Source organism: Aphelocoma coerulescens, chromosome 14 (genome assembly GCF_041296385.1).
Source record: "Aphelocoma coerulescens isolate FSJ_1873_10779 chromosome 14, UR_Acoe_1.0, whole genome shotgun sequence".
NCBI lineage: Eukaryota > Metazoa > Chordata > Aves > Passeriformes > Corvidae > Aphelocoma > Aphelocoma coerulescens.
The window spans coordinates 3549208-3575108 of NC_091028.1; the positions used below are offsets into that span (position 1 = coordinate 3549208).

Consider the following 25901-nt stretch of genomic DNA (forward strand, 5'->3'; position numbering starts at 1 on the left):
CACTGTGACAAAATACATTTATTGTTAAAAACACCCAAGCCCCTCTACCTGCCATGATGCAGCTTGAGGCCATTGTACAGAGCACAGCTCAGGTCCTGGTCCCTGGGGCACTTGCAAGACTTGTCAGCTGCAAGGGGAGTGTCCCCTTGCTGCCATCTCTCTCTCAATTTTCTTGTCTAAAACACTCACAAATTTGTTTCCCCGTAAATAAAACCTGAGTGGTTTCTGTGCCCACTCTCCCCTGTCACCAATGCCAATCCTGGTAGTGGTCACCACGTCCTGCTCCCCTGGCGGGTCCTGTCCAGGCACCATCCAGATGGCAGCATCCTGAGTCAGGTCCCTTTGATCAAAAGCCTTGTCGATGCCAAATGCCTGGCAGAGCTTGGAGGGCCCATTGCAGAGCTGCCAGTCCTTGAGCAGCTTGGTGGGTGCTTTCCTGGAGGCCCTGCGCAGCTCCCTCATGGCATCCAAGCCCTGCAGAGGTTCCAAGGAACGCAGCAGCACTGCAGCCCCTTCTCCTGTGCAGAACAAGAGCTGGGTGTTAGTATGGGGGTGTTTTTTGGGAATGCCTCACCTTCCAGCCCACTGCCAGCAGCACTTCAGCTCTGAGCCTGTGGCTCAGCCCGATGGAGGAGGGAATGGCCTGGTGCACCCAACCATGGGGCCTATCCTTTGCTCCAAGTGCGCTTCCTTCCCTCCTCCAAATGTCCAGTGTTCTGTAGCTCTGTGCCCTTCATTCTGCAGTGCTGACTTGCTCTTTCCAGCTCCACCTCATGTTGTTAAGTCTGGCTGCTGCTTCAAGGCTTGCCAGAGGGCAAGAGCTTTTTCTTATGTCAGCACAATGTTCAGGAATAAATATACATCTGGTTCAGTTTTGGCAGAGGTATCCAAAGCTACTCCCAAACCCAGTGGATTTCTAATAAACTCTGATTACAAGAACTCCAGCTAACAAAGGCGAGGAAGAATGAGTCTGGATGCTGCCAGCAGGAAGAGGCAGCCTGCAGAGTGAGGCTGGACAAAGAGAAACCTGGGAAGGAGCTGCAGGCACTGGGAGCAGACACTGCTGAAGAAGCCTGGGCTGCAGTTGGCACCAATGCAAACTCCTGGAGGTGGAACAGGTGGGATGAGCAGGGCCTTGGGTAACTGCACAGCTCCAACAGAATGTGATTGGGACGCATGTGCCAGGGAAGCTCTCCCAAGGCAGGGACCTGGGGCAGGACAGGGCTGCACAGTCTGGCTGTGGGATGCACAGCCCTGGGAGCAGCACTTGGCAGAGAAGACCTTTCTATGACAAAAACTGAAGAAAACTGACAAATTCTTTTCTCAAATGTGATTTGCCACCCTGTCAGAAGCCTTAGGTCTCCTGCCCTCCCAGCTGTTGCAGCCAGGTGACAGTGAAGCAAAGACACAGCTCACAGCAGACATTCCGTGTCTAACAAGGATCTCCAGCATAAGTGGGACAGAAACGTTTCCCTGGTATTTTCCAGTGGACAGCAGGGAGGTCTTCTGCCCCTGAGTGGGTGAGGAGAGCACTGGCACAGGGCCTGTGTGCAGCCCCACACAGCTCCCCTTGTGCTGGCCGCCCACGGCTTTCCTCCTGCCAGCATCTGTGCAGTGCCACTCCCCAAGAATCCCTCTCCCTCTCCAGCCTCGAACATCTGGAACCATGCTCATGCCTGGCAAAGGTTTTTTTGTAGGCACTGGCAGATCCCTAAGGACCTGTGACTTCCCAAAATAGAATCCCTCTCATTTTTTGTACAAATCCCACACTAAATTATCCCTCTGTGCTCCCAGTGAGGTCCTGGTTCCTGGCTCTCTGAGGTGTGCCTGCTGTCCTGAACCTTCTCGGAGCCCCTGCTGCCCCCACTACAGCTCGGTGAAGTCAACAGCCTGAATTCCAACAGCTGTCAGCAATCTGTTCCTAGGCACTCCCTTCTCCATGGAGGGGGGGATTGATGCTAATCTGGCAGCCAAAAGCCGCTTCCCTGGCCTAACAGTGATTTAGAGCTCAAAGGTCATTTTAGATTTTTAAGAACATGTTCCATGTCCTAATTCTGCTTTTTATCGATGCACAAAGAAACATCCTTCACATCATGTTGCTGCCTCCCTTGCCAGGAACAACCGTGGGATTCTGAGCAATTGCTAATTATACTACTTGCTTTCATCCATCTCAAATGCAAGTGGAAACTGTGGCCACACATAAATTGAACTGAGTCCTTGGGAGTTCACATGAAGAGTGATGAGCTCTTGGAAAGCTGCAGGTGCGCCCAGAGCATCACAGAGCCCAGCCAGGGGGTACTGGGAACTTCTGTCTCTGGCTGCTCTTTCTGCATTTCCAGCTGGAAGTTTTCAGGTTCTTTCTAGCTGTGTGCAGCACATACCACACTCTACCCAGAAAGCAGCCTTGGGAAGAGGTGGAGACAGCAGGCAGGACAAGAGTGCAGAGATGCCCTGATGAGCTACTGCTTTATTCCCCTCACACCCCTGGGTCCTCCTGAGCATACTTCCACATTAGACATTTAATTTTAATTCCCAAAGAGTAGCTGAATCCCTTTGGCTCATCTCTAGAGTGCTTCAGCCTGGCTTCCTCCCCCTCCCAACCTGCAGCAGTTCACTCTCAAGGGTCACCTGGGTTCAGCATCTGCCCAACATGGGCACACCAGCAGCAGCAGTAGGGTGAGTTGGTGATGCCGAGTATTTATCTCCCTTGATAAGAGTCACTCCATATAATGAGCAGCATTCAGGGCTAAAAGCTGGGATCTAACAACACTGCAGAGGTCAATTCTCTCCCTGAGCAGCTAGAAATCATAATATGACAGTGGAGTCCCACACCCCCACAGTGCAGCTTGCTGCTCCTTCCCTGAAACAGCTCCAGCTCCCCGGCTTGGAAACAGCTCTTGGCCACTGGAGAGAATTTTCTCCTCCATTCACCTGCCTGACTCAGTGCTCCCGAATACTTCCTTCAAAATCCTAGTCTAGGATCTGAAAGTTAGGGAGAAGTCCCTGCAGTGTGACCCTGGGCTGAGCATCACTAGGCTCTCCATTTTACAAGCTATTCTTTCAGATCTGGCAGCAAAATACAGACCTTGGCAAATTCCAGAGAAACAGATCACAGCTAAGTCGAAGAGAAGCATGACTGGCATTTATCCTCTTCCTGAGGCAAGGGAAGCCCCACATCTCTCTCAACTCTAGGGAAAGCTCTTAGTACGAAGATTATTGTGCTGCTCAGGAGATACTGTAGGATTCATGCACACTAAAAGACTCTGGCTACATTTTTTATGTGAGCTCTTCTCCTCTACTATCCATGATTTCTCCAAATGCAGTGATGCCTGACGTGGCTTCAGGCAGTTGCAGCATTTCACTCAGTGATGGGAAGACCTCTCACAGTAAAATTCCCCTTGACACAGCTTTATCTCAGTGATCTGCACAAATATTTCCCCTTCCTCACTGACAAAAAGTACTGGAGCCCCTCCTCATCTCATTGTGGTTTTATGTACACAGGGCTGCGGGTGACACGCTCTTCCTATCCCTGAGTGATACCAGAGCCTGAACTCCAGCATAAACCAATAAACAGAGAAGGTTTATTCCAGCTGGAGTTAGAGGTATGAGGTTGTGTATCTAAACAAGTGATCCCTAAAGAGTCAGAGCTGCCACTGCTTCAGAGGATACACTTGTCTCTTGGAGCTGTTTCCCTTCAGTGTGGTCTGTGCTATGAAGGACCAAGCTATGCCACAAGAAACAGGTTTTTTTTGCCAGGGTTTCCTTGTGTTTTTTCACAGCCAAAGTTTCCAAAATCTATCCCATTTCCAGAGAATGAAACGCTTTTGCCTTCTGCCCAGGTGCCACCACGAAGATGACTCCCTCAATCCTTCCCTCAGTCTAAACAACAGGACAATTAAACAACTCCTCCTTCCTCTAACTGGAGAAAAACATCTCAGGTGTGATTCCTCCCCAGATTCTTTCTTTCAACACTTCTGCATGTGGGCAAATCCACAGAAGGAGCAGCTCCTGTTTATGTAGCTGCATCAGTGCACAGCCACAGTATTGACTGCAGTGCTCTGACAAAGCTGGCAGTGACAGCTCTGCCCAGTGTCACTGCATGTGTGACAGGATGATGGGGAGGGAGTTTGTAACAAAAAAATCCAATGAATTCCATCACCACAGGGAGCTCTTTAACTGGCTTGCTACAAAACTAAACACAGGTATATAAGGAAAAATTTCCCAAAGCATGTATTTCAAAGAAGTCTTTCTAGAATTCAAAGGCTAAACATATTTTTTTTAAATGAAAAGTATTATTCCTAATATTTCAAACACCAAGAATCCCATCCTGACAAACAAATCATGTGCTTTCATTATCTGAACAGATCTAGCAGAGCCAATGTAATGAAGTTCACATGTGTTGATCGTCCAGACTCCAGACCCCAGCTGGAAAGTCAGGCTCTTTCCCCACACTATAACCTGGCACTGTTTCTCTGCTTGGCTTCTGTCCAAAGGCCAAAACCTGAGGATTAATGGTCACAGTTACATTTGCTTTTCACTTAGGAATACACAAGCTTTTTAACCTTTATCTTTGAAATGGTGAAAAAGAAAGTAAATTGGGTTTGAGATTTTTTCTAACGGAGTAGTTGCCTAGGAATTTGCTGCCATTTCAAGGTGTCTAATTAAACAACAGCTTCATTGCAAGATAAATACTGTCATTCTTAAAGGAAAGGAAAAAAAGGAAGTTTTCAGTAATGCTTGCTTGTTAAGAGTCTTGAAATGTGGAAGGACAGTTTCAGTAAATTCCAGAATAATTTAATTAGAGCTTGATTATTTTTTCTCGAGAATAATAAAAGAAGGTTGAAGATTCTGTAACAGTCTGGGTATTTTGATTTGGGTGAGGTTTTTTGGCTTTTAGATACAGCAAAACAGCTAAAATGCTCCTACTGACTCCTTGCTTAAGCTTAGGACATCTCAGACTTTTTTTTCCCAATGTTTCATTCAGCCTCTGAAGATAAAGGTAGGAGACAGAGGAGTTTCCTGCCATGGCAACAGACACCAAGATTTAGGCTGTCATTAATGACTCTGAATTCTTCTCTACATCACCACTTTTGAGGAACAAGGTTCACTGAATCGCATGACTGAGACAGCAGCCCGGTCATCAAAACTGAAAGCTCTATCCTATCCAGATTTTCCCTCATTTCTCAATCTTTGTGTGCCTGAACAGCTCCCACAGCTCACAGCTGGGACAAACTGGGCAGCTGGAGATGGGCCCTGCCTGCTGTGCTGCCTGCACAATGGCAAAGCCCGGGTCCCAAGGGACGATCATGACAGCAAGTCACTGACATCAGAGATCCCACAGAGAGCTCACAAGTGACTGCAGTGCTGCTGTAGCTTGAAATGTCAGCCCCATCCTGCTGGCATTCCATCTCTTTCAGCCTCAGCTTACCTTGGCTGGAAACATTCATGCAGTAATAAATCCCGTAGATCTGATACACGTACAGAGTTCCTGGTTTCATGAACATTGCTGCGTTTCGTTGTGTTTGCTTCCCACCTTTCGAGTGGGAAGCTTCATCTTCCCCACCCAGATAAGCTTCTGTTTCAACAATCCTGCCCCAGAGCTCTCTGCCATCAGGAAGTTTGCGAACCAAAATCTGAAAGAGAGGTCAGAGTGCATCAGTTACCGGCCCTCAGTACAAAATAACCACAGCAAGAGCTGTGGAAACAGAGAAGTTGGAAAGAAAGGACCTGATGGTACTAAATCCTCTCCAGTTAGCAGCCTGTAAGCTAAAACCAACTTTTTCAGCTTCCACTGCCCAGGCCACAGCCCACTACAAGGAGTTCCTACCTATCACTCACCCCACAAAATGCTTGGTGCATTTGAGTGTCTAGATGAGGCAGTATTAAAAAGAACCACAGAGTTGCTTTTGTGGTTATTTTCTGTATTCTGCACTCCAATCCATCAGGTTTAAAGCAAAAATCACCACTGATATTAACCCTGAAGCATCATGAATGTATAATCTTTAGATCAGAAGAAATATGACAGTGGCACAATTAAATAACTGCTATGATTAGACAGTTTCTCTCCCTAGAGATGTTTCAAACAAGTCCCAGTCCCAAATCACAGAGATAATCAGCTCTAGAGAGAGCATCAATGCTATTTCAGTATTTTCTGCACCACAGAGAAGGGCAGTGCAGGAGAGCTGGGAATTGGCTTCAGGCAGACAACAACAGATCTTTGTTATTACAGTGTGTTCTTTGCTGCTGGTACCTCCTTGAATAAAACAAAGCAGATGCAGGGGAAGCAAAACATGACAGTCAAAAGATTCTCTTTAAAAATAAAACAACAACTAAACTTTGTACAAAGGAATTTGTGGTTTGACCTGATTTCCAAACTTTGTGTTTTACTTAATGTGTGTGAAATACTGCAGCACAGTCCTGTTTGGGTACCAGCAATCAGTTTAATTATAACACTTTAATTATCCAGCCCTTCCATCCAGCTGTTCAAAAATGACCTTCAGATAAGAAAGTTTAATTCCTAACAGATGTTTGTGCTGGATTGCTAATGCAGATATTGATCTGCTCCAGTATGGATGCTCCAGAAGTTGGTTTCCAAACTTGCAGCTCTGGCATACCATGGTTTTCCTGCAGCACTTGTCAAATTGTTGAAAATAATCTGTTTATTATTTTTTATGAAAAAAAAAAGCACTGGTGTTCAGCAAGTGCCTGTGAACACCCCAAAACCAGACCCATGTGGCCACATTTCTCCCTCAGTAAGATGAAATGCAATGGTTAGGTAATGGGTTTAAAAGCATCCAGGCACTTCCCTGTCTTCAGACACACCAAATATTCTGTTGAATTAGAAAGTTTAAAATTGGTGATAATTCCCAACACCTCACAGTAAGCCATTTCATAAAAGTTACTTTTCTCATTGAGGATGTATCTTGATGTTATGGCAGTTCCCTCTGAGAGGCCATTTACTGCATGTATCTTTTTTGTTTCCAAGAACTCAGGTATCATGAAGATAAGCAAGATTAATATACCAGATGCCTCCAAAATTTGGTAGAATGAAGATAATGAAGGAAACACTTAATTACCTTTCTGAGAGAATAGGCTGGGACATGGGAGACTGGGGGTTACTTTAAAGAAAATGTAAAATTAAGATAGAAATCACCTGGTTTGTAATACTAGGCCTAAATAGGAAAAATACAGAATCAGGACTCAAGTATCATCTGCCCAGAGTAACTGAATGCATAAGGGTGATAGAGCCATTAAGACAACAACAATGTATCAGTAAAGTGAGACTCAGGTATCCTCAGCTAGACCAGGACACAAAAAATGTTTTCTTAGACACCATCAAATGCTGTGCAGAGTGAGGAATCAGGAATCTCGTAAGAAAAGACTCAGTTGTCAGATCTGCAGCAAAACACAAAGTCTTTTCCAAAGACTTGTTCCTGAAAGTCAACTTTGTATCATGACCATGAAAGACAGAGTTCAGTGTCTTTTCACAAGCATTAAAGTCCAAAAATAAGAGTCCTGCCTACCAGCAAAAAGAGGAAACTACGTAAAGTGAGGAAGCTTGTTGGGAAGAACTTTAGAGGCAGCCAAAGGTTAAGGCTTGAAAGGCAAGCCTCTAACAGGATGTCTGTAAAGATAGCAACACATATGGAGTATCACAGAGAGGTGAAAGCACACCAGAAAGAAACCCAGCAGGACTAAAAAGCAGAGCAAAGGCGTCAATTACAAGCAAGATATCCTTAGAAAACAGAAATAGGCTGGATGCAGCAAAATGGGCCAAAACCAACAGTTTGTGGAACAAATTCCTGAAGTTATCTAAAGCCATGAGAACCTAGAGAGTCTGCTCACCCTGCAGGTATAAAAAAGACTCAGAGAAGATAAGACCATAGCAGTGAAACTGAACACACATTTTGCAGTTGCGTTTAGAAGGTCCCAGACTGGAACTTTTTATAGGGAAAACAGAGGGAACTCTCTCCCCTGGAACAGCCAGAGAGTTTTCTGAAGGACTCACTAAGCAGAAGAGTGAATCTCCACCACACTGATTTCCAAAGGTTTTCAACAAGGTCCAAGGACTCCTCAAAGTTTATGCAATGGTCTAAGGGAGAAGTCCTTGCATGAACAAGTAATGACTTGGAAACTCAGAAACAAAAGACAGGAATAGCAATATTTGGAGGGAAGAGAACTTAACTGTGGGACTGTGCAATCCTTAGCAAAACAAGACAGTAAAATGGAGGCAGAGAAGATGTTGCTGACTGCAGAGCATTACTTTCCACTGGGCTAAGCAAGAAACAAAAACAAGCAAAGCAGTTGCTGAAAGGAAAATAATGGGCCTGAAACAGCCTTCAAACTACAAGTAGTAAAGCCCATTTTAGTAAGTAGAAAAAAGGGAGGAAAACTCCACCAAAAAAAACCCAATTAAAAATGTGACAGACTAAACCTGAAAAATTACTCCTCTGACCTCATCTAGAATAGATTTGGCTACTAGTCTTTACATTCCACTGCACTTAGCAAAAGAAGGAATGAGAGCTGTATTCCTAAAATAGCCAAGCCCGGGAGTCAAATGGACAAGAAAGAATTTCATCCTTTTACACTAAGTTATTAGCTAGCACATGCTCCACTACAAGAATCTCAGTGCTCATGTCTTACCTGACCCAGAAAGGACTTGGCCAGACTAACACATGGCTGGTCGAAAAAATCTGCTTGTAGCTGAGGAGAGTTTTTTTTCTCTATCACAAAATATTTGCTGCTTTTTGGAGAAGGATCTGCTCCAGGTGTAGTGCTCAGTTTCTCCAAGGCATCCATCTGAGGGAAGCTGGTGTTGCTTTGAACAGCACTTAATTGAGCCAACAGCTTTCTTTTTCTTGGCATAGTTCTAGAAAATGGATATAAGCATAATTAGGATTATAAAGCTTATTTAAAAGCAACTCATTTCCACAAACTTCTGCTTTTACACATCTCTCCACAACAATAAATCTGAAAGCTACGACTACATGGACAACCTATGCAAACTGCAGCAGCAGGTGACAGATTTAGCTGTGTTTGCACCAGGCTGGGCAAATATTGGGCTCTACTGGTGAGCAAACAGAAAACAGCAGTTTGAGTATTCATCTTTTAAGGACTGCAGATAAAAGCAACTCTGCTCCACTGAGCGTTGAAAATAAGTTTGCTGTTAGGTTATAAAATTCAGAAATTGAAAGCAAAGATGAACCAGTACTACGTACTTTTTACCTAAAACTAACACAATCTTTTAAGTAGACAGAAAAAAACAGAAAACAACCACTTCAAAAATTGTGGTGCCTCAGAAAGCCCACAGAAGTTGTGTATCAATCATTTTCAAAGGTAATGTAACAGGATCAGAATCTAAACCTCCACAGGAAGTTTAGAGATGCCCTATTCACAGTCACAAACTTTTTTATTGTGCTGTAGAAATGTTTGTGTTAGAATCTCCCCAAAATGATTCAACCTACCAGAAAGATTCAACCTACTGTTCCAGCCAGTAGTATGGACCTGAGGCAATTACACCAGGTGCAATTGTTCTTCTGCTTTGTCACCACTTAACTATGTGAGTTCCAAAAAGTTGGTGCTTCCTTTTCAGGGCTGCAGTCCTTACACCTGTTGAACAGGTACAAACATTTATTCACTGTATAAAGTACTTTGAAACAGGCCAAGAGATTCTGGAGATATGATGGAAATGTGATACCAAGAGTGCACCATTAAATCAAACTCCAGAATAATTTGCAGTGTTCTGTTGGTCCCATCTCCCAGACGGGCAGTGCTGCAGATGCTCTTCAGCCTTTGTTATTCAGTGGGGAATGCACTTTTCCTATACTGAATACACAGAAAGCTGAAACCAAACTTTTTAAATGCCCCCACTGGCACTAAATTTGGAAAGCGTCAGCCTCAAAAAAAGGACTTTTACAAGAGAATGCAAAGACACAAGTTCTAAAATTGAACCACATGTAGATGTAAGGCTCCAACATCATACAGATTTAGAAATGGAGAAAGAACCCTATACACAGCTGAACCTGCAAGGAAGTAGATACATAAGTAATTAGCTGTTGCCACTCATTTTTCACCAGACCATCAGCATTTAAAAATTACTACAAAATATTTCAACATCAAAACCAATCTTTATCTTGATCTGATGATTCTCACAATGAAAGGTCCACCAGCAACACTTTATTTTCATTACAGTGAAACAAATTCAGCATTGCTACAAACTGAATCACCAGGGCCAATTCCCCAACAGTGCTATGTTTCACTTCAGAAGAATCCAGACACAAACATATAAAAATAGGCAGGGAAAAAAATAAAATCACATTGGCATGACTGGCAGAGAGGTAGGATGGTTTTATTTTTTTTCTAACCACCTAATTCTTTATTGCAATAATTCAATGATGTCAGAGACTTGCCATAGAACCACCAGCTCCATGCCAGGTACTCTGCTCTGAACTGTGGCTTTCAGCTGGTGGGAATTCTTAAGAATTTTGTCAGAACTCACCAGCCTGCCTCAGACAAAACCGTCTGGTGGCCTTGGCAAATGAGTCCTGTCTATGAGAAAGTGCTGCAGGAAGGAAGGGCCAGAGGAGGAACACTTCACCATTTCAGACTGACCCTCTGAAACATTCAGTCAAGGCAGTACTTCCCACTGAAGACAATACCTCCAGACTCCTCTGACAGTATTAACTGGAACTTCCAGCTCATCAGCCACACATAAAGACATGCTGCAAACATGGCTGATGCGAGTGGAGCATTAACTCATTTGGTAATTTCTGCTCTTATGGAATGCGACATCAGAAACAGGATCTGAGCTGCCTGGCACCTACTGCACTTCTAATTAAATAATTCCTAAAAGCTGCAAGTGCTCTTATTGACATGTTATAGCAGCAGCCTCAGGACACGTGTAACTTCATTGCTGTGGGCTGACCCTTGACACATCTCAGCATCAATAGAAACGGCAGCAGAAAACTGCCTTCTAGCCAGGAGAAATGGGTCACATACAGAAACATGAGTGCAGAATGAGGGGCTGCAAGACCAGCTTAGAAACCCAGCAAAAACCCCCAACATTGTACCCTTCGTCTCCCTGCTTGTTCATAGCAAGATCTGAAACACAAAGCTCTGTGCCTCAAAGCCTATCTGCACTTTGTGGAAAGGATGTTGCTTGTAAATACAAATCTCTTCTTGCCTATGAAAAACCACACTGTAGAAGGCAACACACACCACGGATCCAAGCCCTGTGTATTTGGGAAGCAAGAGACACAACCTCTTCTGTAAGTCTGCAGACAAATTCTGCAACTCTTCATTTCTGTCTAGATTTTCTTGCTTGTATAATAAACAAATTCTACTCCTGTGCCTCAAATAATGAGCCGTGGGTTTAATCACTTTTTACTAATCCTGTTGTAACCAAATTAACTACAAGTTGTTAAGCCCATCTGGGAAACATATTAAAAAAAAAGTTATGGAAGTTCAGAAAAAGAAGACCAAGAGCTAAATCATCAGAAGAAGTGCCTGGAGTGTTCAGGGTTGCTGGGCTAATCTCAGGCAAGTGGTTCAGGAACCTGCAAGCCAAAATTGGAAAGACACTGCAAATCTGTGTAAAATCCAGCACAGCAGCAGATATACCCTGTAGTCAAGGCACAACAGAGTCTACAGAGGCTTCTTTAATGCTTCTAACAAGACTACATTTGCAGGCACTTCCTTAGGTATTTAATATAATTTTTCATGAAAAGGAGGCCAAAAAAAAAAAAAATCCCACCAGCAATTTGCATGTATTTTTGGCTCCTAGATCCACTTACCTGCAAAACCTTCCTCAGGCACATCTATTTTTCTGACAGAACAATGAAGAAGAGTACATAAAAGCACTGCCACTTCCGGAGAGACAATTCCTCACACCAATTCCCAGTTGTACAGATTTCAAGTGGGAGTACATGCTAGGTCAATGCTGGGTCACACCAAAGGATACCTCCCCCAGTATCCTGCTCTCCAGCCCAGGTCAAGAGCAGGAGCCTGGGGAAGAACAGAATAAGCACACAGTGCTCCTCCAGACATCCTCCATGTCTCTAGACTGGAACCTCCTGACCAAGGAACAGTCTTCCCTGAATCTCTGTAAGACTAGCCAAAGGGAGACTTTACCAAGGAAGAAAACTTCTCAGAATTCCTTACTAGTGCTCCAAAAACTCACCTCACTTTGTGTGGGAAATTTGCACTGCTCCGCACCCATATGAATCAGTTTACACCTGCACTTCATCACCTTCAGCCCTCTTCTTTAACACCTGAAATAAGGCAAAGCCAGCTGGAAACACTGATTTTCCATGTCATCTACAAACCATCCCTGCAGCACCCCAACGGTGACCTCCAGCCAGCAGGAGAGCTGCCCATTTACTCACATCCTCTTTCCTATCTTTGCAACAACTGTGTATTTATGACAGGGAAACTCCCTTATTATGTCAAAGGCTGCTCAGGTGAGGGATCCTGTTTAAAACCTTCCTGAAATCTGAGTACAGACTGTGAGCCAGACCTCTCAACATGCTTATTTAAACCTGCAGAAAATGACAGCATTTTTTTAAGGCATGACTTTTAAGCCACATTGATTTTCCCTCCTAGATATTTATGCAGCTGTCCAATAAGCTTACCTTGCTACATTTTCTATTAATTCAATTCACTTGTTGGCGGTCAAACTTCCAGGTCTGCAGTCCTCGGATTTCCCCTAGAACCCTCTTTAAAAATTAGTGACACATTTGCTGCTGAAACCATCATTAGCAACACTGTCCTTGGGGGCTGCATCTGGTTTGGTAGTTTATTCCTGCCTGTTTCTGCCAGTTTGGCAACTTATTACTACCTGTTATTCCTGTCTTTTTGTTCCATAACTTCTTAAACAGACATTTTAAGGCAGATCCTTCAGTGAGTTCTCAGCATGAATGATGTCTCTCTGCCTTTCCTGTCTAGTCTAACCTATTAGTAACCAGAAGTAAGTTAATAATGTATAGTTTTCTGGACAATAGTGTGAGAAGCAGGAAAAGAAAACCTTGAAAAGAGTGCAGGCATAAGCTAATACAAGCATAAATATAGTCAATTTCTCCACAGACAGATTCTGACGTGGAATCCTAATACCTCAAAAATATGCCAAAAGGGATGCTTTTGTTCACCTTACTGAGAGCTAGGGATCTCACTTCCCTTGCAATTCAAATCCTCGCTCCTACTCCCTACCGGGCATCTTGAGCTTTTTAGGGATGAAACTTAATTCATCCTTCCGTAAATAACAAAGAAGGTAACAACGAGCAATGACGAAAAACAAACAACAAACAAAAAAACCAACAAAAAACCCCAAACAAACCAAAAAAAAGCCTTCACAGCAGAATTACGCTCCGTTTTGGTTTAGGACTCGTGATACGGAGCGAAACCCAGGGCTGCAGCGGGGGGGGGGGCGGGGGGGGCGTGCCCGGTAGTGCTGGGCAAGGCCGGGCGGGCCCGTTCGGGCGCTGCCGGCGCCGTGGCTGCGGCCTAGCTCCAGGAATCCGAGCTCCCTCCTCCGCCCGCCCCGGCCGTCCCCGGCCATTCCTGGTCGCTCCCGGCCATTCCCGGTCGCTCCCGGCCATTCCCGGTCGCTCCCGGCCATTCCCGGGCTCCCCCTCACGCACCTGCCGGGCCCGTTCCCGCCGCAGGCGGGGCGCGCGCAGCCCCTGCCGAGGCCCCGCGGAAGCCCCGCAGCTGCCGTGAGGGGCGGGCCGGGGAGGTGGGACGGGCGCGGCCCTGGCGGGGGAAGAGCCGTCGGTACCTCGGGGTTCGCAGCGGCCCCGAGTTACGGATTCATTTTCCTCGGCGGTGTCTCGTCGTGGGTGTTGTTTTCTGGAGCACAGACCTTCTGTAAAACAGCGTTTGAACTCTCGCTGGTTTTCAGCATCCACTCCTCGCTCTTTCATGTTAGTTACTAATTCATCAGTACAAAGGCTGAGAGAACTGGGGGTGTTCAGCCTGCGTTAGAGGAGGCGCGCAGAGACCTTAGAGCCCGTTCCAGTGGCTAAAGGGCCTTGAAGAGAGCTGGAGAGAGACTTTGGATAAGAGTCTGGAGTGACAGGACAAGGGGGGATGGCCTCAAACTGACAGAGGGGATATTGCGAAGAAATTCTTCCCTGTGAGGGTGGGGAGGCCGTGGCACAGAGAAGCTGTGGCTGCCCCTGGATCCCTGGAAGTGTCCCAGGGCAGGTTGGACAGGACTTGGAGCAACCTGGGATAATAGGAGGTGCCCCTGCCCATGGCAGGGGGTGGAACTGAGTGATCTTTAAGGTCCCTTCCAACCCAAATTATTTTGTGATTCTACTCCAAAAAGGCATGAATGTACTTTCCAGTGAACATGCATGGTCACAAGCTGGCTTTATAGAGAACTACATTTGATTACTCCCTCAGTTCACCAAATAACAAGTGTCTGGCCTGCAGAAAAAATTCTTGGCTTCAGCTTTTATCCAGATGGAGCATACGGTCAAAATGGGGTCAAAATATGGTTTTTCCTCACAACATTCTGGGGACATGCAGTTGGGGCCATTGATTCATAAACAAGTGTTTGCACAAAGGGTATGAGGGAAAGTCTGATGAATCCAAGTGGATTTATTCCCATTTGTGTAATAAAATACTCATATCAGGATAGCACCAGCTAGGACCCAGTGATGGAGAGAATAGGCATTTACTGTCTACCCCTTTTGTGAATTTGGAAGGGAGAAGGATAAATTACTGAGTATCATTTTAGGGGACCTTGGCAGCTTTGGAGGTGCAGCCAGGACTATGAGTAGCTAAAGGTTCTTATGGAGGCAGAAATAGGGACCAGCAGTCCAGTCCATTTGAGCGTGGAGTCATGCTCAAATGTGAGTAGGGCAGATGAAAAACTGACATTCCTGTAAAACATGAACTCAGTCCAGAATTTCCAAATTTTACCATTCCAGTTTAATAAGAAGGTGTAAAAAAATACGCAAACAAACCATGAGTGGTGCGAACACAGAGTCTGTTACACAGTCTTCATTCTTTTTGACCATGAAAAAACAGCTGATGTAACTTGGAACCCAAAGCAGCTTCAAGAATGCACTGAAAAGCCTTTAAATAATTGTAAAGCATGTTAGCACTGTTATTGTAACAGTGTAAAAAAAAGGGGGGGGGGGAAGGGAACATGAATAAATCTTAAAGGTAGATACTGGAGATCTCTGTATGATGTTTTAGTTAAAATAGACAAAAATAAGCTCACAAGAGTGAGGAATCTCTGGAGGGATGCTACCTGCTTGCTGCACAGATGTGTTTAGCTCCAGTCTGAAAAGAGCCATTTGTATATTAGCAAAGACAACAGGTTTTTAAAAATGATTAACAGTGTTGACTGAGTGTCTCTGAAAGAGCATCTCATACTTCCTGACTTGCATGGTTCACATCCCAGCTTTAATGTGGTATTAATATAAAAGGGGAAGACCAAGAAAGTGCGTGAAAAGGAAGATAACCAAACGTCAAACTGATCTTTCAGCAAATTATGAAACTTAAAGGAGAAACTGAGCAAGAATGAGAGCTGTGGGAAGGACTTCCTGGGGTCAGACTAGTTCAGCTCTGCAGACTTTTCCCCTGTGGGAGTCTGTGGGACAGGCACTCTCAGGAATGCTGGCTTCTTTGACAGCAGATCTATTTTGTGCCCAAAGGAAGTATTTAAAGCTTTTAGCACCTGAGGAATGCAAATTGCTCCAAGTGTCAGCATATGCCATGTTCTTCATTTGTCCAATAACTTCTCTGTTACAGAACCAATGCCTAAAATAGCCTCCTGTAAAAGCAGATCTGTTTGAGAAGATTAAAGTTCCCCTCCCTGTGGGGCAAAAACTTTTTAATGTGAGAGGAATGACTTGGAATCTGCGGTTAGAAAATCTGGCTGGTGGAGACCCTGGGGTCTGTGACACAATGGCTGCACACAGTGCACCAGGCTTTTCTTGGAGCAAAAACTGTTTTCAGAGTGGTTCCCTACAGCTCCCAGTCTGTGCAGAGTCCTGACTTATCATCCTTTTACAGCCAGGACAGCGGACCAGCATGGAAGCAGGACAAAGCAGTAGGGGCAGATTTTCAAGTTTTCTCTTTGTAAGGTGCCAAATGAAGCTTCAGCCGTGTCTGCTGAAAGCCTCTGTCCCGTTAGGAAGAGGCACGGAATTCCCCAGCGGCCATTGCCTGGACACTTCACATGGCCACGCTGCTCTTGCCAGCAGCGCTGGACAGCTGCAACACTTCATGAGCCAACTATTGAAGAATTCCTGTGGATGAAAACGCTCCAAACAGCACAGGGTTTTTATGACATCCCCTCCTGGCCTCTCCTGACATCCAGTCTTGGCTGGCGCTTCCTACTTATCCTCAACTGCCAGTGTGTCTTGTCCAGAGCTATTTCCAACCAGTGTCTGAGGTACACACAGCCCTCCAATTAGTACCAGAGCAAACCCACCACTAGAAGGGAGAGGTGCTCGTAGCTACTTTGGTATCTCCCACACCCAAACTGAGCCACAGATCAAATGTCCAGTTCTGTGAACCAAGCCCATTCAATTTGTTATGTCAGCAGATGTGGGTGTTTTATCCTAAAGTTGGGGATATCCCTGGTGGGTACCGGTCCACCCGCTCTGCACTCAGGGTGCAAGGAATCCTTGCAAGTGCACTGCAAGCAATGGGAAAACCCAGTAAAGCAACACAGCTTCTGGGAGCCTCAGCTCTGGACCAGAGAGGGCAGGCAAGTCCTATTTAGTGACATATTAATGGATTTGTTTGTTTGTTTAGTGTGAAAGACATTTTTGTTCTCTGACAAAGCAGAAATGGATGACTTCACAGGATTGCTCAGTGCAAAGAAACAAATAGATTAGATATTAGGAAGAAATTCTTCCCTGTGAGGGTGGTGAGGCCTTGGCACAGGTTGCCCAGAGAAGCTGTGGCTGCCATGTCCCTGGAAGTGTCCAAGGCCAGGTTGGATGGGGCTTAGAGCAACCCGGTCTAGTGGAAGGTGTTGCCGCCCATGGCAGGGGGTGCAACTGGATAGGCTGTAAGGTTCCTTCCAACCCAAAGCATAAAAAAAAAAAAAAAAAAAGCCAAAACCCAAGTGAGTAGGGCAAACTGCTGAGCTACTGGGCTCGGCTCCCTACGTTTCTAGGACTGACAGCTTATGTGGTATCCCTGGTGAAACTGGTTTTGGTGGGACCATACCTGGGAGCCTCTCCCAGCCACACAGGAGCAATGAGAAGCTGGAGAGTGAGACCAAAGGCTAAGCTGAACTAGCAGGAATTGAGGAAGGATGAGATGGAGCTGCACCAACAATCAGCCAGGCTTTTTTAAACATGGTAGTTTCCTTTTCTGAAGGGGTTAAAGACAGGTCATTCAGTATCTTCTAGATCAAGAGGAGTCCTGCTGCAAGCAGGCTTATAAATCAGTCTAAACAGAGAAAGGCTGTACATGAGAGCGTTGAGGGATTTGTGGAGAAATATGCATATTTCTGTCCAGTCAGAGCGTTGCAAGCCTGAGAGCTATTAGCCATCTCCAGCTCTGCCCCTCTGCTGAGAGTGCTTAGAATGTGCTGGATGCAGGGAAAAGGCCAATTAAAGAAATTCCTCTGGCTTCTTGCCCCCAGCCTCTCTCCCTCAGAACAGTTTCCACTGTACCAGTACAGTAACATGCAGAGCTGTGCTTAAACCAGCTCCCTGAACTGGAGGAGGTTAGCATCCTTTCCCTGTGCTGCTGCTGCCATGCCCGTGCCCTCTGGACTGAGCAACACCTCACCTTTGACATGTATGGCCTGGAGCAGTAAGAGCAGAAACAGGCATAAATGGGGTGCAAAGCTGAGGTCAGGGCAATACACTGAGGAATCACCATTTTCCTGCATCCTATGCAATGTCAACATGCCAGAAGATAGCAGCAGTTCAGATAAGCTCCACCAGTGTCTCACAACAGATGAAAAATTGTGCAAATTAGGATGCAGTTGAGCTGCTGATGATAATTTGTTTTTACAGGAGTAATCCTATAGCTTTTGCAATACAGAAATGCTGCTGCGAGGGAACTTTCAAAGGTGATGCTTATGTGTATGAGTGTACTGGGATAAAACTTGGTCACATACTTACTGGCTCCCCTGGGAAAAAACGTCAGAGCATTTTCCAAAGGAGACCAGAAGTTAAGTAGTGAGTGGGACTTGCTCACTCTCTGTCTTACAGTTTCATTACAAAACTTGGCATGGAGGGTGAGCAAAGACTGAAAAGGGAAAAAAGTGGCCTAGGAAGTGCCAGGATCAAAAAGAAAGGGACAATTCACACATAGACTGAGGAGCTTATTTCCACGGGACACTGTGAGTACTAAAATGTTTGGGTTCAAGAAATCTCAGGAAGAAAAGTATGTGCCGGCTATTACACACAGACACAACATCTCTGCTTCAGGAAGTCCCTGAGCCACAAACCACGGGATCTGGTGGAGTATTTGGGAGAAATATTACTCCATACTTGACCTGTTTTCATACTGTCTGTAAGCTTTGACAGTTGGCTGCTGTAGGGGGTGGATATCTTCTGCTCTGTGGATCTGTTATCTGACTCATCCACCTCTTAGAAACGTTTTGCAGGAGTCACAATTGGTTTGCTCATCCTGCTTAGCTGATATCTTCTAGTAAATCTGAATTCATCCAGGAAATGGTCGGAAGGTGAAAGAGAATGTTCAAAGAGCAAAAACGCCCCAAATTCTTCTTTGGTGAAACAGGAGTGCCTACCCAGCCCCTGGTGTTCGCTATCACAGACATCCAAATTTAGGAAACGTATGGGCGTGGGCATACTTAGAGTCATTGACCACAGGCATGACATAGCACTGGTTACTAAAACTGGCCTGAAATTGTTTTCCCTGCAGGATATGGTAAAGAGACTTGGACTGAATATCATTGCATAAGGTCACAAGAGTTAAGCTTGAAACAGCAGAACTTGAGAACATTTGGGATGTAAACAGGTGACTGAAGGGAGTATGTCACAGGATTTTGCAAGGGATAATCATTGACCAGAACTGTTGGCACACAGGACCTGATCTGAGAAAGGCTTTCCTGCCTGTATCCGTGCTGGCAATGCAGAGATTAGCTCTGCATTCACTGCAAGTTAATTATAGTTGGAGTAATTTGTAACTCCATTCTGCTTGTTCTCTTAGTTTAAAATAAAAATTAAAATGCTGCAAGAGACAAGCTCATCTAAATTCACAAGCCAGAGCAAGAGACAGAGACCCCTTCTCTTGGGGTCTGCATTTCAAGTTGACTTGTAACTAAAATTCCTGCTACATTTCCCTGTTAATCTTATTTCTCAGGTAAGAAAATTTACACACTCACCTTGTCTATCTCCTCTTTTAAATCTACAGGCTGAATTCCTGTAGTTTCTATAATAAAAGCTGTTTTCTGGATGGAGGGAAACGATCTGGAATCACGCCCTCCTTCCAAAAAGAAACAAGAATGTGCTCAGCAGTTCCCTACAGTTTGAAGTGCTCTGGGTGATCAGTGCTGGCCAGCCAGTGCTTGCAGCCTGTGGGACACAGGAGGTAGATGGTGTGCAGGAGCTGGGGACAGGGGAGCATCACCAGGTCCTCAGGAAAGCAAGAGGAGACAGAGGTTATTGTGGAAAGGAGGGGAAAGGAAATGGGGCAGAGAAGCCTAGGAAACTGTACTTTGTTCCATTGCTCCAAGAGCAACTTAAACATGAAGGATCTCCAGTTTCTGTCTGAGGCCCCATTTAAACAAAAGGGTTCTTGAACCCTCAAATCTGTCTTCAAACAAATCCCTTAGGTTTGATGTGATTATTTGCTTCCCAGAAAAGCACAGGCAGCCAGAGCTCCAGGGTAAGAATTCAAGTAACTGGAAAGCAGCAGGGTGCACCCTCTGCATATCAATTTTTCAGTTGGCATCAAACTTAGTGTTTCAGTTCCAAGAACTGCCACTGAAAACAAACTCCTCCTTTTGAAGAGATGGGAACTCACATATTCCCAGGGAAAAAAAAAGTGGTCTGGGGACATAAATACAATATAGGTAAAGTTTGCTTTTGCATGTAAATCACTAATGCTTTCTGCAGTGCTCACTCATTTTTAGCATCTCCATCCTCACCCACTGCTTCAGTCAGAACGGGTCTGTGTTGCAGCTTTGCAACACAGCAAAGCTGTGTTTTCCTTTTACTTTAAGAATGTAAAAAAATAAATTAAAAAAGAAAGAAAAGATCATATACTTACAAAAAAAACTGTGTTGGGAAATCCCCAGTATAAATGTAATTGATAATGAAAAATGAGTCCCTTTGCTAAGGGATCTTACTCTCTTTGAGGTACTAATTCCTCCAAAGTAACCAGAAATGCTTCTTGGCGGTATAAGCCTGATCTCTGTGTAAGTGGTTTTTAGCAGGCTTTGGAGGTAAATCAAGTGCCTAAGGAATCATCTCTGCTGAGCAATGGCTCCTGAAATTGGGCAAAGATGGTGACTGGGCTCGAGCTCTTCCAGGACCTCCAAGCCTCTCTGCAACCAACTTTCAGATGACCTTATCTAGGTTACCAAGATTAAATCCAAGACACCTTCTCTGCCAAGCAATGCTATGGCTAAGGCAGCCTCTCCTGGCAGTCCTGTGCAGTTTGGGGTGATTATACTGAAATCAGCAATTCCCTGGGGTGTATCTACCCTAACCAAAGGTCTTGACACACATGAAGCAGCTGATTTAACCAGCGCTGTGGAATCTGCTTCTGCCCCATCTGCTTGTCCTTCCACTGTCACGGGTGGCCAAAGAGGACATGTAAGAACTGGCATCAGAAGCAGGTTTTATTCCCATAGCAGAATATGTAGATTCCCATAAGGGATGTAAACTGTGCTCTCTTTCCAAGCAGGAGTCCCTTTTTCCTACTGTGGATTGCTGCCCATCAGAGCTTGGTTTCCCTTTCTGATCTAGTAGCTGGTTGAGATCGGCACCACATCTGCTTGCAACGATCTGAAACTTTCTTGCCTTTCTCTGCAAAGCCTCATTGAGGGCAAATCATGTGTGTACAACGTGCACATCCATGTTGCTTCAGTTGGAATATAAATCCCTTTTGGCCTTATGTTAAAATACATCATCACATGTGAGAGACATAATTTTGACTGGAAAGATAGGAACACAGAGCCAGTATAAATATTCACTAAAAAAAAATAGGAATTACTTTCAGAAGAACTAAGCTCCCAATTTACTTCTTCCTGCTTCCTGAAAATTTATCACCCTTGCCTAGCTCATGGCTTTTTCTTACTTACCTTTTTTCTCTCTGCTGATATGTTTCTGAAAGTGCAGCAGGAGCTGTGTCTTGCTACATTTATGGGCTGCAGTAGCTATTTGAATTAAAACTGACAGTTGTGTCTTTAGTGGGATTGTGGGTTAGTTCTACTCTTAACAAATTTGTAGTGATACAGGGTAACCAAAGACACTTTAGAGTAAGTCAGAATTCCTGCATTCCTCCTTGTGTAAATAAAATGACCTGAGTTGGGGTTTGGGGTTTTCTTTTTTGGTCTGAACTGCTGGAGAATTCCTCAGCATGTCTACAGAGGAAAATAAAAAATTAAAACTGCTTATTTGCTTCACTTTACACATTTCTGGACAGTAAACCATGTCCCCTGCCTGCAGTCTCATCTCCTGAGATGGCTAAGGCCCCAAAACACCATGGAGGAGGTATTTCAGATGTCCTTTTGTCTTGGCAGAAATGGCTGCAAAGGATGAAAAGAGGGGAGAGGACCACGGTGGCTTAACAAGCATGTGGAAGTGAGGAGCAGAGAGGGGCACTGGAAATGTCGAGTGATTTGGGGGACTCAGATTGCAGAGTGTGCCTTTTTTCCAGAAACTGTGACTGGCCAGATGTCACATCCCTCCTGGGAGGCATTTCAGTACAACAAGGTTTCTTGCCTGTCTTTCCATTAGGAAACTCCTGACAGGCACTATATCACTTATTGACTTGCATCTGGATGCCCATTAATTTTGTTCTGTCACTACATTTTCATTTCCATAGTATATCCCATATTTGGCCTGCTGATGTGTAGCATTGCTACAACATCACTTCTCCAGATGTCAGCTTCAAACTGGAGATTGAAACATCTGGGGAGAAAAAAAAAGGCAGAGGCTTTGGCAGCTGGGATGGTGCATGTGATGACAGGCTTGTAAGGGAAGCACAATAGCTTGATGTATTTGCTGCAGTGACTAGAGCCAAATAGCTGAGGTGTTATTGACACACGTTATTTACACACCTCACGCTGGCATCAACACCAAATTCATTACAAACCAGCTCCTATTGGAATTGAGTTTAGGTTTTTTGAGTAAGAGGTTTAGAAGTTACATGTTGTATAACACATTTTTGGAGGCAGTGCTGCCTGTCTGGAGCAATTTCTGTGAATTAGCTGAGCTCTCACAAATGCTTTTCACAAGCAGTTTGCTGGACAGTTAGAGGAACTGCCATCCTATTTTCCCAGGCTGACTGATTGAAGTTTAAAAAAACCCTGTTCTAATCAGAGATAAACGGAATGATCATGAGAAAGGAAATGCTTCTGTGAGTAACTCCTCTGTCCTGCCCTGTCACCCTACAGCGTGCTGTTTGTCTGCCCTTTCCCAAGAGAAGTCCATCCATGTGGCTGATCCCACTATTTTGGGATAATGTATATACCCGGGATTCAGTGTGGTTGGGAACAAGAGAAGCTGAGCTCCCAAGCCAGCCCACGCCCGTGGTCTCCTGCCCATGGCACAGTGAGGTGCTCCCAGGGGCTCCCTTCATCCTCTTACTTTGGCACCTGGGTCTCTGCTGCTGGAATCCACAATGGATTTTGAGCCTGATGAGCCTCTAAGAATGGAAGGAAGTTAAACTATCTTAGGGATTGCTGGGAGGAAGATCAAGGGAGTTTCAGAGCTGTGGGGAAAGAGGAGGATGCCAGCAGAGAGGGGTGGAACCAATGATGTGGATTGCAGCCACAAACCTGAGATGTGGAGATATTCCACAATGAGAAACAAATGAGCCGCTGGCATAGCAGGCTACAGTAACCAAAAACCTGGGGATTAAAGAAACTGCTGAGCAACATTTTACCCAGCTGGTGTCTGTGGGATGAGTCTTTCCAAAGCTCAAGGCAGGTGCTAAAGTGGCATTACAGACCACAGAAAACTGAGCAAAACAAAACAAAAAACCCCCCAAAGCTCCAAACTTTGTCTTTAACCATCCCAGTGCTATCAAAATTGCTTGGTCCATCCACACTGTGATGTGTTCAGGAAAATCCCTTATGTCTGAGACCCTCTATGAGCTGTGCACACAGCAGGCCAGGGCTGAGGGCTTTCTAGGGGTGCTCTTGCATTAGCCAGCAGGTATTTTCTAAGGGGTTTGGAAAATGGGCAGCACAGGAGGATGTTACCTTGCACAAGTGAGGGTCACTTGTCTGGACAATATATTTTTTCAATTCTCAGTTTTCTGTGTAGAGCTGTGCTCAAGGTGAAACATGTTTAACCCTGGTGAAATGCATTGGGTCCTGGAGGCTGTCTGCTGTGGGCTTTTGCAGCTGAGCATCCCAGGGGCTTTCTCAAGGAGCCTCTCTGCCCAAGCAGCTCTGGAAACCTGGGTGCAATTGATCCCCAGTTCCAGGGAGCTGTCCTGCGTAGTCCTGGGGAAGCAGAATGGGCACAATACCTGGTGATCTGTCCGGAAAATTCATCCAACATCCCAAACTGGACACAGGCCTCCAGCTGGTATGGTGCCATCACTCAGCTGGCTGCAGGGACAGGGCATCTCTGTGCCCCCTGGGGACCACCAGACCCCCACCTGAAAAGGGACAGAGTGCAGGGCACCGAAAGGGCTTTGAGACTTAAATTGAGCAGGTGTCCTGCAGCTGTAAAATAAGATGCAAACTGTCTACATTTGGAGCTAAGTTTAACCCCAGCCCTTCCAAACCTGTGCCCACGTAATTGGAGATTTGCCAGACTAGCCCACTGTAGAGCATGTATGATATTTTGGGAAGAAGAAGGGATTTTTTTTCCCCAGAGCTTTTGCCAAACCTGTTTCTGAGCATGAGGATGTAGCTTAGGCAGCAGGGTCCTGGTGCAGGAGCTCTCTACGTGGCCTAGGAAAAGTAAACCAGGATGAAGCCCAGTGGTGGTGGATGGTTGCAGACCCATGGCTTTTCCAGGCTTGCTGAGCTGCCCAGCACCACGGCACTGTGGGACTGTGGGCAGGCAGGACTCGGTGCTGCTCCTTCCTGCTCTGGTCCCAGCGTGAGTTGTGAGGGAGCCCAGGATTCCCAGGCTGCTCTGGGCACTAAGCCACTGGCCTCTTTCCCATTAGCCATAATCACTGGTTTGCTGGAAAATTTATGAGACCTGCTGTAGTGATAGTCATGAATACAGAAGCTGTCGTAAATGTAATTTGTTTCTAGGATTTGACACTGTTTATCTGAGCCACTTCAGCCACTGATCATTTGCAGTGGTTATGACAGAGCTTCTGCTGATGGACTTGAATAGCCGTGAGCTCCTGTCAAGGGTTGCAGGTTGATCCCTGATTCTCCCAGAGTCCAGCTTGTGCCAAGAAGCATGGCAGTTATTCCTTCTGCTTTGGAGTTATTGCTGGAAATGTTGTTGTTAGCCATTAAAGTCGCTAACGCTATTTTCAGGGTTATTACAGTATTTAACTTGGCTGCTCCAGTGTGGTTTCAAAGTTGTATTTCCAACATACGATATGGGGTAAAAATAGCTGTTGTCTAATTAGAATAATCCCTGGAGAAACTCAGATTCTTCAATTGCATAATGAGTTGTTCTCCTCACAACATGGCAGGCACATTTCAGTCAGTGACAGGGGATCAACCTGGATGAGGAGAGGCTGCAATCAGAGACCCCAGGAGAAAATTCCTGAGAAAAGCCCTGGGAGCATTTCATACCCCAGGAGACAGCAGCTTCTCCAGGCTGGATGTTTAGGTAGGACTTAGGTGACCATCACCAACAGCTTCTGCATTTGCATTTAGCTTTTCCTTTCCTAAGTTCTTGTATGGGTGTGTGAGGAAAATCCCCTGCCTCATCCATTGCTGGAATTTCTGGGAATCGGGCAGACTGTGGCTGCAGCATAACAGTCTGGGGTTTGGGATGGTGATGGTGCCAGAAATAGTATTTTGCAAGTAGCAGCATGCAGTGGTCCGGCGGACAGTCAGATTCCACTGGGCTATCATTATCCCATGAAACATTCCTGTGTCTGCAGTGGGGCGCGGGGGCTGAGGGCCAGCAGTGGCCTTTAGGTTGCCCACCACCCCAGCTCCATCCCAGCTCCATGCCACAGAGGGAGATGAGTCAGGCCCTTGGCTCTGCCGCTCTGGCAGCTGGAGAATGGTCCAGATCCTCCCATGATTTCCAAAGAGCAGTCATGGACTGTGCTCTGGGGAGCTCTGATGCAGGTGATGAAGTCTAAGAGGTCTGGATGAGCTGCTGGCTCTGCTGGGCAGCCCCCTGATCCACAGGTGGCTCCTGAAGTCCTGCTAAATCCCACATCCATGTCCTTAGGGGCTCTGGGAACATTCTTTTGGGGAGGATGGGGAGGCTGGGGAGTGGCTTAGCTTTCCCTCTCAGAGCCTGCCAAGTCAGGCTTACCATGGCTTTGCCCAAACACACTGAGCAAATGCTCTCCAGGGCTTGGTCCTGTTTAATTTTTTTGTTCAAGACTGAAACCAGATACACAAACAAAAATGCGAGGCAGATGCTACCAAGTTACTGGGAAGTTGTTTGGACATCTCCCCCCTGTGTTCCCAGGGCACTGAGAAGTGTCCTCAGCTGGCCACTGTCCTCCAGAGTGACACCCCGGGGCTCAGAGCTGTGCTGGGGATTGTGCTCTCTGTGGGACATGTAGTGCCCCCCTCCCCCAAACGGATGGAAATATTTCTGTTTTCCAAAATTAGTTTCCAA

The 25901-nt window shown here is 45.6% G+C and overlaps 1 protein-coding gene across 6 annotated transcripts; it reads right to left on the minus strand.

Annotated features, from left to right (window-relative positions):
- Positions 1 to 13721, minus strand: MPG (N-methylpurine DNA glycosylase). 6 transcript variants are annotated; one of them, XM_069030071.1, is made up of 6 exons: positions 13635 to 13721; positions 12179 to 12269; positions 9465 to 9609; positions 8644 to 8869; positions 5429 to 5633; positions 1 to 518 (listed from the first exon to the last, which is right to left on the minus strand). In XM_069030071.1, exons 4-6 carry the CDS (start codon positions 8863 to 8865, stop codon positions 124 to 126), a joined length of 822 nt encoding a protein of 273 aa, XP_068886172.1. In that variant the 5' UTR covers positions 8866 to 8869; positions 9465 to 9609; positions 12179 to 12269; positions 13635 to 13721; the 3' UTR covers positions 1 to 123. The 6 variants fall into 6 exon arrangements, with proteins under 6 accessions (XP_068886172.1, XP_068886176.1, XP_068886171.1 ...); XM_069030075.1 differs by lacking the exon at positions 13635 to 13721 and adding an exon at positions 12630 to 12775 and having other exon boundaries at positions 9483 to 9609; XM_069030070.1 differs by lacking the exon at positions 13635 to 13721 and adding an exon at positions 12630 to 12772.
- Positions 13722 to 25901: the final 12180 nt, after the last annotated feature.

Excerpts from the sequence above, each read along its gene's own strand:
- MPG (XM_069030071.1), bottom strand. The coding sequence starts at position 8,865 with ATGCCAAGAAAAAGAAAGCTGTTGGCTCAATTAAGTGCTGTTCAAAGC. Across the intron at positions 5,634-8,643 it reads CCAAGTCCTTTCTGGGTCAG|ATTTTGGTTCGCAAACTTCC; the intron begins GTAAGACATGAG and ends CCTCTCTTTCAG. Across the intron at positions 519-5,428 it reads CATGAATGTTTCCAGCCAAG|GAGAAGGGGCTGCAGTGCTG; the intron begins GTAAGCTGAGGC and ends TGTTCTGCACAG.